This window comes from Cyprinodon tularosa, unplaced genomic scaffold (assembly GCF_016077235.1).
Source record: "Cyprinodon tularosa strain WSP-4 unplaced genomic scaffold, ASM1607723v1 ctg116, whole genome shotgun sequence".
Classification (NCBI taxonomy): Eukaryota; Metazoa; Chordata; class Actinopteri; order Cyprinodontiformes; family Cyprinodontidae; genus Cyprinodon; species Cyprinodon tularosa.
The window spans coordinates 439,654-455,666 of record NW_024037959.1 but is presented as its reverse complement, the minus strand read 5'-3'; the positions used below and the strand labels follow the sequence as shown (position 1 = coordinate 455,666).

The following is a 16,013-nucleotide window of genomic DNA, read 5'->3' as shown; positions in this document are numbered from 1 at the left end:
GAGATTTGTCACGTTAAAAACAATCACACTCTGGATTGGGAAAGCTCTCTTTAAATTCTTGGCCTTATCTCTACTAGTTTTTAACCTTCGGTTGCATTTCTTTTTTTCTATCACACACAAGTAATTTCAAAGAGTCTGCAAGCTGTCAATAGTTGAGTGCAGAAAGTTGCATACAGAGAAATAAAGGATATGTGTTCTTAATTTGGGGCGTTTGGTGTTTCATAGGGTTAAATAGTAAGGCAGCTTAAAGTTTCTCCCAGAGGACTAAATATCTTATTGAATCCATGATGGCTTAACATTATATAGCCAATCTCAAGCCATTGCTAGCAAGTCTTTCAATTCCCCTTAGGAAAATGTGCCGATCAGATGTTTCTTAGCCATTGTCTACATTATGGCAAAATTTCAATGCTGGCCTGCTAAAACCATTCAAAAACTGCTTTAATCTGTGTTTCCTATTATTATGAATTTAGAACCACCCAAAGCTGTCCCTATCTAAAGATAAAATAAAAGAATTCAGTTTTAGAGTTAGTATCCGTCCTTGACAGTTTAATCAACTTTGTGCAGTACATAAGCAGAAAAAAAAAATTTAAAAACAAACCCCACCATGCTAGACAGTATACAATTTTTTTTGTTTTGTTTTGACTCGTTTTTAAAGAATGACCTCAAATCTAGCAGTCAGACGTCTAGTTACTTAGGTCAGCTGACAGCTATCACAATTTTGCTGAAGGAGTTTATTTTTTCAATAGCAATGTTTCAGTCCACTGATGTCAAATTGGACTAACTAATTTCCTTTAATCCAATAGCTGACAGGTCTGGACAAATTGATGAAACTTAAATACATTAGGTTTCCTGAAGACATCGAATGGGTTATAAAATGAGGAAAGAAACCTCATTTTGAACTTTACAATGCTAATCCCAAAACTGTTTTCCCTGCTATATTGTTTCAGCATGCACTACTGTATATTAAGAAATCCAAAGGGTTTTAAATCACCTCCACTAATTATAAGATATATAGTAACATTCCAGCCAAAAATGCTTTAACCTTACTGATGGTCAGAAAACACATAGTGATGCGATCCATCCTGCAAAGCAACATTCATCTCCTGACATAACCAAGAATTATAAGTCTATGTCATACAGCATTTGAGTGCTTTAGTTTAATTGGCTAAATATTAAATTGATCCAAAGATAAGTACAGTAAATAGAAAATACAAGCTGTAATAAAATGTAAGATAAATCCCTTTTAAACCTAAAGCATCATATAGATACAACATTTAGTAGTGTTTATCTCAATGTATAATGAACATTAAGCATTCCAGATTTCTAAGCTTCTAAATTAAGACAAAATTGCCTATATGAGCCTATATTTATATCCTATTGACAGGTTTGTTTTACTTTTTTAAGCAGAAACTACAGCTTCAAAAACAAAGAAGTAATGAAGCAATAATGTGCACATCCACATAAGTGACTCCCAAATGCTACTCTTGACCACTAACAGATGACTAACCACCTAACAACAGGACAAATAGTCAAAGTCTTTCCCAGATTGATATAGCAAACATTGTTTTTTGAAGTCTTTCTGCTATGGTAGGTGGGTAATTACTGTCATTGATTAATAGTCCAGCACCGGCTCTATAATAATAAGCTGCACATGTGCATATACCCACTTAAAGGAAAGGCTTATTCTGCCAGTGGGATTCGAAGCCTAAACTGCTTTAGTGAGATGTAATGGAGAGTAATTTTCTTGTCTTTAGAGGTGGGGGTGCAGGAAGAAAAGATGGGCTGGGTTAGCCTGGTCATTTTCCATTGCTTCAGCACCAACCTCCAAAATAAGGACAACTCTGATTGCAGATCTGCTACTTTGTTCTTTGTGGAGAAAAAAAATGTTTTTTTTTTTTTTTTGCATTGGTTATTCAGAGTGCAGGAATTAAAACAGGAATGAACAGCCAGAAATAAATTGTTCAATTAAATGCATGAAAGTTCAGGTAATGGTTTAAAAATACACCTGTGGAATGGATAAAGCCACAGCTCACTGGTTAACCTATCCCAGGAAAACTTCACCTTTGTTCCAAGTTTTCCCTGCTCGTCGATAATGGTTCTCACTCTGAGTAAATTGATTTTCCAAAGCATTAAAACTGGCTTTGTAATATGTACAACTACCATGGATGAAAATGAGGTCAATTCTCATCTTTTCTTAAAGTTCTTTCATTAAGGGAAGGATTTTTTTTTCCCCCTTTTTTTTGCCTTTTGTGATCTTTAACCCTACTTCATATTTAGGACAGATGGTTATCAGGGCTGAGGGTCAGCATTGAAACTTAAATTGACCTCCCCAAAAATATATTTATTGACAAAAAGATGATGATTTATTTTTATTTTTTCTGCATGGGGTTAGGTAGGGCTAGAGAGCTTTCCTTTGTTTATATATTATATATATATATATATATATATATATATATATATATATATATATATATATATATATATATATATATGAAATCACACGAAAACTGGCCTTTGTATTTAGTGAGCTCACCTTGATAATCTCAATGTATAAAAGAGAGAAAAGGGAAGAAGAAGAATCGTTTTCATTATCAAGACAGATTGTAGTTTATACAACTGTTTCCTGGACATCAGTTATAAAACCAAAAGGATGTCTATACTGTAAAATATCTTAAAGGGATCTATAGGTATAATTATGGCTCTTTCTAGATGCTAGACCCAAATCGTAATTAGTATTTTATCAGAAAACATTTTTAAGTCATTTACTCTATTTCACAGCCGTTACAAAATATCATCCTATAAAAGCATCTAATAAATTTCAATGCATTTTATCTTCTCTTAAAGCCCTGAAGTGACTTCCAATAATCAAGACGGGTTTAGAAATTTGATAAGTGTTTTCTTGTTTATTTACTCTTTGCAGCAGTGAGGGGGTGGACAGTCTATTATTTCAGCTTTCATGCACTCAACAGATAATTGTTTCTAGTCAAGACAACTTCATACTGTGTGGAGGTGGAACAAAAAAGTCAACATTTAGAATTTAATTATTTAAGAAAAAAGAAATCAGTGGGTAGATCATAAGAACTGGAATGTTTACAAAGCAAACTGAAGTGTTTGACAGTTTCCTTGAACAGAAGAATGACAATGAACTGATCTGAGCTGGAAGATGATCTCTCATTTAGAGTAAAGACGGATCAGACACTAAATGATATCAGTTCAAGTACAACTACTAACAAGTTAACTTGCAAAGAGTAGCTGTTCTGTTTGGAGATAATTACAACAACAACAGACGATGATTGCTACCATGTGACACTGGAGGTTATTAAATTGTCACGGTGCAAGCAGCTTCAGAGCTGACTACACTTGAACTGGTTGCCCACAGCCCCCTCTCGCAGTTTATCTGCTCCATTTGTTTGACATCTTTACGACACAGCATATTAACACAACCTAATTTCATCTGAGCCTCAATATCTTCTCTTGGCTGTGTCTCAGAAATCCTTCAGGGTTAGGTTAGGACTGCTGGGACGTTTGTCTCGACCGAATTACACCCAGTGACATTTCTTATAAAAGAAATAAGCTTATGACAAAGTTTAAAACGTGACATAATGAAGGACAGTTGCTATTGGAGCCAAAAGAAAAGCTGGAGCAACCGGCTCACTCTTGGGATGATTTCAGAAATGTAGTTTAAGTGACTTAAAAGTAGAAAAAAATGTATAACACCATTTCAAATTCTTTATGAAAGACATTCAAGATATTTTGGCTTATTTAGAGAATAAGTCAGGTCTGAATAATTAATTAAATTAAGCAGTTAATTGCTTTCCCAATGTCTTTGTTGCAAAAACTCAACTCTAGGACAAGCTGCAATTACAATAATTATCTCAGAATATCCACACAATTTAGTTCAAATTAGTTAATAATTGATTTTATAATTTATTTTTGATCATGTTAATAAAAACAGAGAACTACACCTCTTGGAAAAGTTTACATTTTACAATAGGAACATATTTCTACAATTTCTACAAAAATACAAACAGATGTAAGTAAAGGTTTGGTGAAGAATACTTATGAAAAGCTGGAGCTTATTTAGACTTATCCCAAAACTGGCATTGTCATCTATGAGATATTGATTATTGCACAAGAGTAGTTTATACTGTTGTCAAAGAAATCAGGGTTCAAGACCTTTTTGAGGAGAAATAAGGTTTGCAATTTTTTGCATCAAACAAGGAAAGGCACAAAATCAAACTACAGGAGAATCTAGTTTTCAAAAATTAATACAGAAAATCATTATTAGACAATCAGGAAAAGATATCATATTTTAGGATGAGACAAGCTAAAAATATTCTGCATAAAAAGAAAAAGACAAGCAACTTGAAGATGCTTTTAAAGAGGCTTTAAAATTTGGACCATCCTTTACTAAAGCAGAAGTGTTCTCCCATTTAATCATCTCAACCAGCAGATTATTGCTCCCTATTGTAGAAAAACATCTTTTTTACTAAGAGTTTTCAAATGGATTTGTGGACAGTGAACACTTATTAGCAAAAAAAAAAAAAAAAAATAAGACTGTGCTGAGCGTGGAATGATCCTATTATGAAAGAAACTTTAAAACCAGAGGCTGAGAGATGAGGACACTTCTAATGCACAAACTCTCACAGACAGATCTTGCGTAGTCAGCAGCCAGACCGCTTAAGAAGTTGCATGTTTGAGATAAAAAACATAAGAAAATACTCTTCTTTACTAAGTTTTGTACTTATTGTTTGAACCCTTCAATAGTAAAAATAAAAACATCTACTAAAATCAGCAAGATCATCAAAAAGTTTTTAATCTGTTCACCCGCATGTGTAGCAAATATGCTAAACTAAAGAGATCATTTTTTCAAATATCTGAGCCACTTAAATAGCAGCTTATAAATCAGCATTTCAAAATCCCCTCCATCCACATGTGGCAGTAGTCAAAATGTTCTACGCCGATAGGAAGGGATGTTCAATGCATCAGCAATAATATTAATAATTCGACTGTTAAAACTAGGCAGATATCACAGGCAGTTTACTGTATAACGTCGGTTTTAACCTCAAATTGACATAAGTTGACATGAGAGCACAGAAACATCAACACACATGAGTAGGAGAGAATCGCAAGACACAATAAGCACAGAAGGAGCATGCACTCACGCTTTTGTTAAATCTGACACCTAATGGTATTAGATCTGCACTCATTCCTTGGTCAAAAAATGCTTTAAATAAAACTCATGGTATCTGACATCCTCATTTTGGAGTGTTACATTGAGAGAGAAAATCAACGTCAGAGGTGTGGTTGTTCTTTTAACGGTAAAGTAGAAAAAAGATAAAATATTGATTTGGGGCATAAAAACATTATACATTTTAAAATATCAGCCCTAATTGTCATATATATATATATATATATATATATATATATATATATATATATGCTCACCGGCCACTTTATTAGGTACACCTGTCCAACTGCTCGTTAACACTTAATTTCTAAGCAGCCAATCACATGGCGGCAACTCAGTGCATTTAGGCATGTAGACATGGTCAAGACAATCTCCTGCAGTTCAAACCGAGCATCAGTATGGGGAAGAAAGGTGATTTGAATGACTTTGAACGTGGCATGATTGTTGGTGCCAGAAGGGCTGGTCTGAGTATTTCAGAAACTGCTGATCTACTGGGATTTTCACGCACAACCATCTCTAGGGTTTACAGAGAATGGTCCGAAAAAGAAAAAACATCCAGTGAGCGGCAGTTCTGTGGGCGGAAATGCCTTGTTGATGCCAGAGGTCAGAGGAGAATGGCCAGACTGGTTCGAGCTGATAGAAGGGCAACAGTGACTCAAATAACCACCAGTTACAACCAAGGTGGGCAGAAGAGCATCTCTGAACGCACAGTACGTCGAACTTTGAGGCAGATGGGCTACAGCAGCAGAAGACCACACCGGGTGCCACTCCTTTTAGCTAAGAACAGGAAACTGAGGCTACAATTTGCACAAGCTCATCGAAATCGGACAATAGAAGATTGGAAAAACGTTGCCTGGTCTGATGAGTCTCGATTTCTGCTGCGACATTCGGATGGTAGGGTCAGAATTTGGATCCATCCTGCCTTGTATCAACGGTTCAGGCTGGTGGTGGTGGTGTCATGGTGTGGGGAATATTTTCTTGGCACTCTTTGGGCCCCTTGGTACCAATTGAGCATTGTTGCAACGCCACAGCCTACCTGAGTATTGTTGCTGACCATGAACATCCCTTTATGACCACAATGTACCCAACTTCTGATGGCTACTTTCAGCAGGATAATGCGCCATGTCATAAAGCTGGAATCATCTCAGACTGGTTTCTTGAACATGACAATGAGTTCACTGTACTCAAATGGCCTCCACAGTCACCAGATCTCAATCCAATAGAGCATCTTTGGGATGTGGTGGAACGGGAGATTTGCATCATGGATGTGCAGCCGACAAATCTGCGGCAACTTGGTGATGCCATCATGTCAATATGGACCAAACTCCCTGAGGAATGCTTCCAGCACCTTGTTGAATCTATGCTACAAAGAATTGAGGCAGTTCTGAAGGCAAAAGGGGGTCCAACCCGTTACTAGCATGGGGTGCCTAATAAAGTGGCCGGTGAGTGTATATATATATATATATATATATACACTATATTGCCAAAAGTATTTGCTCACCTGCCTTGACTCACATATGAGCTTAAGTGACATCCCGTTCCTAATCCATAGGGTTCAATATGACGTCGGTCCACCCTTTGCAGCTAGAACAGCTTCAACTCTTCTGGGAAGGCTGTCCACAAGGTTTAGGAGTGTGTTTATGGGAATTTTTGACCATTCTTCCAGAAGCGCATTTGTGAGGTTGCACACTGATGTTGGACGAGAAGGCCTGGCTCTCAGTCTCCGCTCTAATTCATCCCAAAGGTGTTCTATCGGGTTGAGGTCAGGACTCTGTGCAGGCCAGTCAAGTTCATCCACACCAGACTCTGTCATCCATGTCTTTATGGACCTTGCTTTGTGCACTGGTGCACAGTCATGTTGGAAGAGGAAGGGGCCAGCTCCAAACTGTTCCCACAAAGTTGGGAGCATGGAATTGTCCAAAATGTCTTGGGATGCTGAAGCATTCAGAGTTCCTTTCACTGGAACTAAGGGGCCAAGCCCAGCTCCTGAAAAACAACCCCACACCATAATCCCCCCTCCAACAAACTTTACACTTGGCACAATGCAGTCAGACAAGTACCGTTCTCCTAGCAACCGCCAAACCCAGACCCGTCCATCAGATTGCCAGATGGAGAAGCGCGATTCGTCACTCCAGAGAACGCGTCTCCACTGCTCTAGAGTCCAGTGGCGGCGTGCTTTACACCACCGCATCCGACGCTTTGCATTGCACTTGGTGATGTATGGCTTGGATGCAGCTGCTCGACCATGGAAGCCACATGAAGTTTGGAGGTCTGTAGTGATTGACTCTGCAGAAAGTTGGCGACCTCTTCGCACTATGCGCGTCAGCATCCGCTGACCCCGCTCCGTCAGTTTACGTGGCCTACCACTTCGTGGCTGAGTTGCTGTCGTTCCCAAACACTTCCATTTTCTTATAATACAGCTGACAGTTGACTGTGGAATATTTAGGAGCGAGGAAATTTCACGACTGGATTTGTTGCACAGGTGGCATCCTATCACAGTTCCACGCTGGAATTCACTGAGCTCCTGAGAGCGACCCATTCTTTCACAAATGTTTGTAAAAACAGTCTGCATGCCTAGGTGCTTGAATTTATACACCTGTGGCCATGGAAGTGATTGGAACACCTGATTCCAATAATTTGGATGGGTGAGCAAATACTTTTGGCAATATAGTGTATATATATATACACACGTTTGTTTGTTTTTTAATGGCATATCTGATGGTGTCCTTCACTGTAAATATTGTTTTTCATTGCTGTATATCTGCAGTCCTCTGAGACCAACTCAAGTAAAATACAAACCCATTTTGAGTGGAAAATTAAGTATTTTATCTGCATCCATTTACTGGTTAAGGTTGTTTGCAGAGAAGGAGAACTGTAACCTGTGTGCATCCCAGTTTAAATGCTGCTTTGGAGCTGAAGCAGAAAATACTCCTTCAGAATGCTGTCAGAAATGTGGTTATCTGTATAGAGTTACTGGGGGACAAGTGTTGCCAGAAAATGGTTTTAAATTCCTTGGTAAGGTGCCGTACTGTTAGATCTCCAAAGCATGGATTACAGTCAACATTTGAACAGATCTGACACTAAAACCCTTATATTATGGACAAATTCTTAATCTATTGACTGTCTGTGATCACATATTTCTTTATGTGTGTCCACTGCGTTATTGTACATGTTGGTACCTGAGTTTGGTGCTTTACAATTAATGCCATCAATTTTCTTCATCCTTTGGATGCACTTTCCTTAAAACTATTTGTGAGAATTGAACCTACAGAAAAAAGTGTTTGAGGTCGTACGCCAGGCTCAAGCAAAGATGATAAGAAGAAAAAAAAAATCCTTTCATACTCTTTATGATTAAGGCTTTTAGAGTAAATGTGAGTTGTACAGAATAGTCTAATATTACACTGTTTACCAATACAAGCTATTGTCTTCTAATTATCAGATGATAAAGCCCTCTGAGGTGGAAGATTTGATTAGAAACATTTCTGCAAGGCACCAGCGTGAACATCACGGCTCAAGCAAAAAAAAAGAAAATAATTACTGATACTCACATTTTGCAGGGAGATCATAGCCACAGGTGATCTTGGCTTTGCCGGTGTCACAGCCGTTTAGTGAGTGACACTCATCATACAGACAGGACCCTGCCGCTTTGTGTATGCAGCCGTCAACTGAAACACACACAAAACCAGAGTAAGGTTTAACGGAGCAAAAAACACAAGAATACGCAGCTTCATATATCTCAGACATGCTGTGATAAAAAGGTGTACATGCTTCGTCATTTAAGAACAAAGATAACTGAAAGCTAAAAAAAAAAAACTCCAAGGCTGAAATCTAGTAAATATATCTGGAAATGTTACAATTATATCAGGTTTTCCTTCCTGTGGGGATACTGGCTCTACTATGGTGAGCTGCGCCTGTTGCTGGTAAATATTGACAACCTTCGAAATTAAATTAGATGGACCAAGATCTAATAACCCCTCAGCGTAGGGTGAAAATGAGACCGTTCTTCCTGCAATCTCTCTCCTCTGTCAACAGCAATATAGCATTAGATCATTAACTGTATTTTCTGCCTTGATCTTTGCTGTGAGCCTTGCATGATTTGGATCTATGTTCTGGATCTGTCATGCCTGGTGTTGATGTGTGTCCTGGTTCTTTGGAGACCTCAGGCACCCAACCCCCCTTAAAGGTTTTAATTTTATCAGGTTAAGGACACGATACACTTGATTGATGGCTCATCTTACACAAGAAGGCAGAGCGATAGAAATCCACATTATCTGTCTCTGAGAGCCTGACATCCCTCCAAGAGCATGTTATCAATCACACTGAAATATCATATAATCCTCCTCAAGTTGTCCTGTAGAAATCCTCAAGAGCTATTAGGAGATAACAAGGCCAGGAAGAGGAAGAAGAAAACAAGTACAGATTTCTTGTTGCTTCTCATTCGGATTTGACCACTAGCGGGATCAAATGTTCCGGATTTCCCCCGACCAAAGCTAAAACAGTTCAGCTGTAAGCGAATGCAGAATTGTTCTATTAAAAAAGTTGACTCTAATAAGTATCTTCATATGTAACACAATAATCCTTTATGTAAACATCCAGGGAAGAAAACAGAGAAAAGCTAGATAAAATCCGGAGACATTTTAGTTTACATTATGAAGACAGACAAAAGCTCTTTTTCATGAGGGATGGTCCACTTCAGAGCTCCTTTCAACTTCTCTGGGATGAGTCAACGACAACAGCTGGGCGGAACATTTTCTACTTCTATCAATCAACTTTAATGGACTGAGGGACAGGCAACTGACAGAGACAAATCCTGATGGCTTTACAAAGAAGTAACATGACTCTGACAGCGATGTGGATATGCAACGAGATCGCTGCAATGACAATGAAAGCTGCTTAGCACAACACAGAGACGGATGCAAAGCAGGCTGAAGGCTTGGCATTTTTATAATGTATAACTCTGCAAGCAAGATTGTCCATGAGGATCGAGCAGTTATTTGCATCAGAAATGGTTACTTACATTTCTCAAACACAAACTGATAAAAACAAAAAGAGAATCTTAAGACTGAAAACTCCACAGACTTTTGAATTTTGGTCTTTTGAAAGGTTACCCTTGCTGCTAAAAAATGTTGTGCACACAAACACTAATCGTATTCAATGATTTAGAATATATTTTCTGCTAATGCTTGTTTCTCAGATTTAAACTTCATTTTAAAAAAATTCTACTTTTAAGCCGGTGTTAAACAAACATATATTAAAGAACTTTTTGTGCAGTTTTAATGTTTTTTTTTTATTGGTTTGGTGCAATATTCCAATTTTAACGTTTTTTATTAGCTAAAACTGAAAGAGACCTATAACTGATATAAAGACTTCTGAAAAATGGGTTATTTCAAATTTCTAAATAAAAAAGTTACATTTCTTATACGGATTTATTTCACACAGTGATCCATTTTAAGCTTTTGTTTCGACTTTGATGATTATAGCTTTAATCTTATCTATTCCATTTTATTTATAAAGCACATTTAACAAAAAACATTATTCCAATGTGCTGTACATAAAAACAAACAAAAATCCCAACACACACAAGAAAGCAGAAATAGTTTAGAATGCGTAAATAAATAAAATGATACAGAGGACCACACAATCTTGCAGTGTTAAAGGCCAAACAGTAAAAGTGTTTAATGCGAGACTAAAACACTCCACTGTGGAGTAACCTAAAGGGAAAACCTAAAATCCAGTATCTCATATAATTGCAAACTTCTACTGTATCAGATATTTTTGATATAGAAATGTATGTCAAAGTAATATACAATATTTATGCTTAGTTCATTGCAGAGGCTCATCACTGCCTCAATGCAGTAAGGCATGCTCCCAACTTAGACTTAGATTTTATTTGTTATTTTGTTTACACAAGTGTGAAACAAAAAGAAATTTCGTTTGGAAAAGCTCTCTGGACAATTTAATCTTTTTTAAAAGTGCAGCCTTGAAAAATAGTCAAAAGACTGTAAATTTACAGTTCTAACTTTTTATATACATATATATAATGATAAAACATAATAAAATACAATATAATACAATAACCCATTCTACAAAACATTCAGCAGTCTAATGGCAGTGGGGAAGAAACTGTAGTGGAATCAGCAGGACCTGCATCCAATGATTCGAAGTCTCTTCCCCGAAGGCAGCAGGGAGAACAGTCCATGGTGGGGGTGTGAGGGGTCATTTATTTTATTTTCCCAACCAGCCTGTGGCTCTGCTGAGATGTCCAGATAGCAACAATCAGCCCCTCTGCATATTTAGCTCATATCTTTCTGTTGACATACCCCACATATTCGCTACACTTGCATAATTACATGTCTGTTACAACTTCTCCTTACGCTCAGCTTTTCACCAATGTGTCTGGAGACAGCACTCTTAAGAGCAGGCTTCTCCAGCACTGACCTTTGTACTGTACCTCATCCTCCTTATAGAAGTCGCCAATGACTTGTCTGCTGCCCAACCTTCGAATAAGTAGTCTTTCTTAAGATGTAGGTTGTGAAATTTTGACATCCTATTGGCAGATATAGACAGTTAAGGATAATTTCAAATGGTGCTTAAAAAAGAGGTTATCATTTTTGTTACGTCCACCAGGCTTGCTTGGTGGGGTAACATTAAAGGCAACCACATGTGATTTTCTTATAGATGACAACTGAATTTATTAAATTATATTAAAGAAATAAAACCTGGAAAGAGAATATCTGAAGTAAGAAACCAAAATAGAATAATGCAAAAACCATAGCTAACCAGAATTAAGAAAATGCAAAACAAACCTAACAAACTCCAACCATAATACCAACCAAACCAAACGGGGTTCTGAGGAGGGAGAGGAAAAAGCTTTTGCTGAATACTGTACATAGCAGCTTTAAAGCAGCAGAGCACCAATCAGAGCAAAACATAACACCTGCAGAGTCTCCCGAACCCTACAAGGAAAAAAGGCAGAGACCCACTGCACACTTTTAAAATACCACCAGTAAAATTACAAAAAGTTTTTTTTTTCTGTGATGTTTGGGGTTTATTTTTGCAAGTCTCTTACATTCACAATAATTCTAAATTAGTTATCTTTGTTTTTTACGGATAAGTAAATTTTTTCTAAGTTAGAAGTAACTCCTAAGGTTGTCAGTTTAATTGGGAAAGCTAAGTTTTGCAAAAATCCAACATGTCTGCCATGCATATAGTAAAGGTATAAAAAGTTTATTGTATAGTTTCTTAGTATTGGCTATGTTTTAGCTCCTCTAAAAGTTTGTATCTCATTAAATCAATGTCAAACCTTAATGCTCACACATATTTTCTTGCAAACACACCTTTAGTGTTTAATGCATAAAACGGAAAAAAAGACACATTATCATCCTGCATATTTAACAGCAGTTTCTACCACAACAATTAGCAAATCCTTCTGTTGTTGCAGAAAGGGAGAAGGTCACAAGTACCCGGTACAAACCCTACAATATCCACTCTGGGTACCTGAGCAAAATCCTTAACCCCACACTGCTCCCCAGGTCCCACACAATGGCAGCCCGCTGCCCCCCAAAAGAGATGTGTTTTTTTCAATGGAAAGCAATTATTACTGGCTTAGATTTAAAGTATCATATGTGTACTAATAAATAAGTTCAACCTACTGATGGAGACCCATTGGTAATAGATGTCAGCACCTAAACCAAATGTATAATATACGGAATACTACATTTTGCAGACAGTGTTGGAAGCACAAAGAATAAAAAAGAAATGTGAAGAGAGAATCTCCAGACCTTTCTAATGATAAACAAAGAGAGGGAATAATACATTATACTGTCTTTAGTTCATTGCATTAACAGTATCTCACACTCCCATTCATTATTTGAAAGCACGGTTGATGTCATGTCTATAACAACCTTAGATATCCTACCAAAAAAACTTAGTAGTTAGTTTCATCTCAGTTCTTAAAGAAATAGATTTCAGATAATAATGTTGAGCTTTCATTTCAAATCTCCTCCTGTCCACCGTGGTTGCATAAGCTAATCTTTCTGATACTATTCAGTGTGTCACTGCTGTCTTGTCGCAGTGAGCCCCTAAAAGCCTGCAAATTTGTTCACAATGCCTGGAAACAGAGAAAGATGCTGAACTGATCTGGCTGCTAGCCAGAATCTCTGAAGGTAGAGCTACAGATTTAATTTACCTGCTTTACTGCTGGAATAAAACAGATGCATTTTGGGTAATAGGTGTGTTTATCATCTGTATGTCTGAGGTAGACATAAAGCAAGAAGCACGGAATAAGAGGCAGAGACAGGTTTCAGAATGCACTTTGTAATTTGGAATTCAATTTCTAGAGAACACTCTGCAAGAAGCAATCCAAACTTGATTGTGAATGCATTTTTTGTTACTTAGGTAACTAAAAGCAGATCTGAGTTCCCATAAGTGGAGATATGACCCACATGCAATTTGACCATCAATTTATTTTCTCATTTAAGTTGGATCTCAGAGATATTCCCTGCAGATTTCTACATTAGATGCCTGAAACATTACAAAGGCAGCCTTAGATTCTCATTGGCTTAAATTCACATTTGCTGCAGACAAATGAACAACCCCTTCCCAAAAGTGTCATACTTCGGGGAAAAAAAAGATGAACATTTGGGCAAACTTTGGAAACGCCTAAGAGTGAACTGAAAAGAAGGATGGCCCAGGTTCTTCCTGGGACCTGTTATACCTCCAACTTATTTAATTAATTCCTTAACTCATTTTTTATTGATTGATGGACAGATAGATGGATTGAGGTGAGACATTTCTTACCTCCTGTCTTATTCCTGTAAGCTCAAAATCGTATTGTGAGCTGAATGTATCTGCTCCATAAAATCTAACCCGTTTGTCTAATTAAGCTTGCTATCAGTAGGAGGCGATAGCAGTTTCAAAAGGACCCCTTAAACCAATTATGGAGGAGTCCCTATCTCAATGTATTAGGATATCATAATCATATTCAAATGTTAAAGTTTCCTCCTACAGATGCACCTGCATCACAGCCTTCAAAGGCTATCAAACACACCTCTTTCTCTCTTATCCCCGCTTTCAGACGGATACATATGTCAAGTCCCAAGATGAGGATGTTCTCACCTCTGCGATGCACAAACACAGGTGAAAGGTGCCATATTTCAACTTCCATTAAGGCTTCTTCACAGAGGACATTTCATTTAGCAGGCTTAATATTCAGGCGGCAGCCTGAGCCCACTGCTGGGCCTTCTCAACCCCTGCTGAAAAATATCACAGCTAATACCTCATCTATCTCTGCTTGCAGCCTGCCTCAGCTTTAGGACGGGTCTATATGGGACAAAACATTTATTCATCTTCTCTGAGTGCCTTGCTCACAGAAACTTCCCAGAGCGGCCACTCCAGCAAGTCCACGCAGCTAATGAAGATAACTCTGAGCAGAGGCCGGACAGCATCCCTCTGAACACATAATGGGAACAAGGAGAGAGCAAGAGACAGAGGGAGAGACATATTGAGGAAGACAAAGGAGATGAGTGTGTGTGGGTGTGTGTGAGTGTGTATCAGTCTAAAGCAGTCTGAATTAGTTACTCAGCTGTAACCTTGGCTCCCTCCATTGTTGAAGACACCTCTGCCTTGTCCTCTCAGGGCTCGGTTCCCACATGCATTGAGGGACTCAGCAAAAGCTGTGCTTACTCTCCCTGGGCTTCTCTCAGGCAGCACGAAAAACGAAGAGCTTTCAATCACTCCCTCAGACACAATGAATACCTGCTCTGCTCTCATTACAATACCCTGCTTTTCAGAAATAGTGTCAGCAGCAATTTTCTCTCCTAATTATTTTTCCTCTCCTCTGAGGGTTGGGTTCAGGACTGGAGCCAGAAGAGGCGGCACGTTTCGGGCAAAACAGAAGGGGGAGAGCGAGTTTGATTTATACCCGAAAGCAATATGAGGGAAGCTGTGACTAATCCAATAGAAGAGAATAACAAGGTATATCTAAACTTTAACCTGCATGACTCCATGCGTGGGCAAGGTCAGCTCATCATATAGAGGTGTGGAAATATGAACCAGAACTTTTATCACTACTTTTCTTATAGTGGTGTTGTTTTAACACAAAAGAAACACATTCCAGAAACTATTGAGGCTCATATTGCCTTGTGCCTATTTCTCTGTAGTATCCATGGCAACACCATATCTCCCTCCTTCTTCCCAGTGGTTCCAGAGTTGAACATTGATCAAAGCCTCTCCCCTAAATTCCACCTCTGTGATTTACAACACTATTTTCTATTCAACTAATTTCACTCAAGGAGATGATGACATGGATTTGCCCGCTAATCAAGTGCCAATCAGAGATCTGGTTGAGCTAAGTGTCAGGCGGAATATGTCCAAGCCTTTGTAGTTATTCCCGTGTGATACAGAATTATGTGTTCTAATCACAGCAAATATGGATGCAGCAGAAGCCGAAACTCTCTCTCCACCCTAACCACGCTCTAAAGAAAGGATATTAATCTCAGTTTTACTTGCAATAAACAGGTAAACAAGAAATTTGAGTTAATGGTCTGCCAGCAGGATAGTCATAGATGTAAGGCACCAAAGTGATATAAAAAATAGAAAATAAAAACCTGGCTTTACTTGGCTAGAAATTTTCCTGTCACTGTAATGTTAGAAAGAGCCAGAGTGAATGACACAACAATAACAGGTTCCCACAGGCAACTTTTCTGTTAGTGTTGTCGCCGTTCAGCCCACGCAGAGGGACATTTCAGAAACCATTGGGAGAGTGTTCAATGTGAAAATAAAAATAGCATGGTTGGAAAAACACCCAAATATACACAACATA

General features: G+C 38.1%; 1 protein-coding gene across 1 annotated transcript in view; it reads right to left on the bottom strand.

Moving 5' to 3' along the window:
- The window catches only part of macrod2 (mono-ADP ribosylhydrolase 2), a 578,860-nt gene that overhangs the window by 321,148 nt on the left and 241,699 nt on the right, over nt 1-16,013 (bottom strand). The window contains exon 5 of the mRNA XM_038306738.1: nt 8,740-8,856. Coding sequence (XP_038162666.1) covers nt 8,740-8,856 — 117 coding nt within the window. The remainder of the gene's footprint in view (nt 1-8,739; nt 8,857-16,013) is intronic.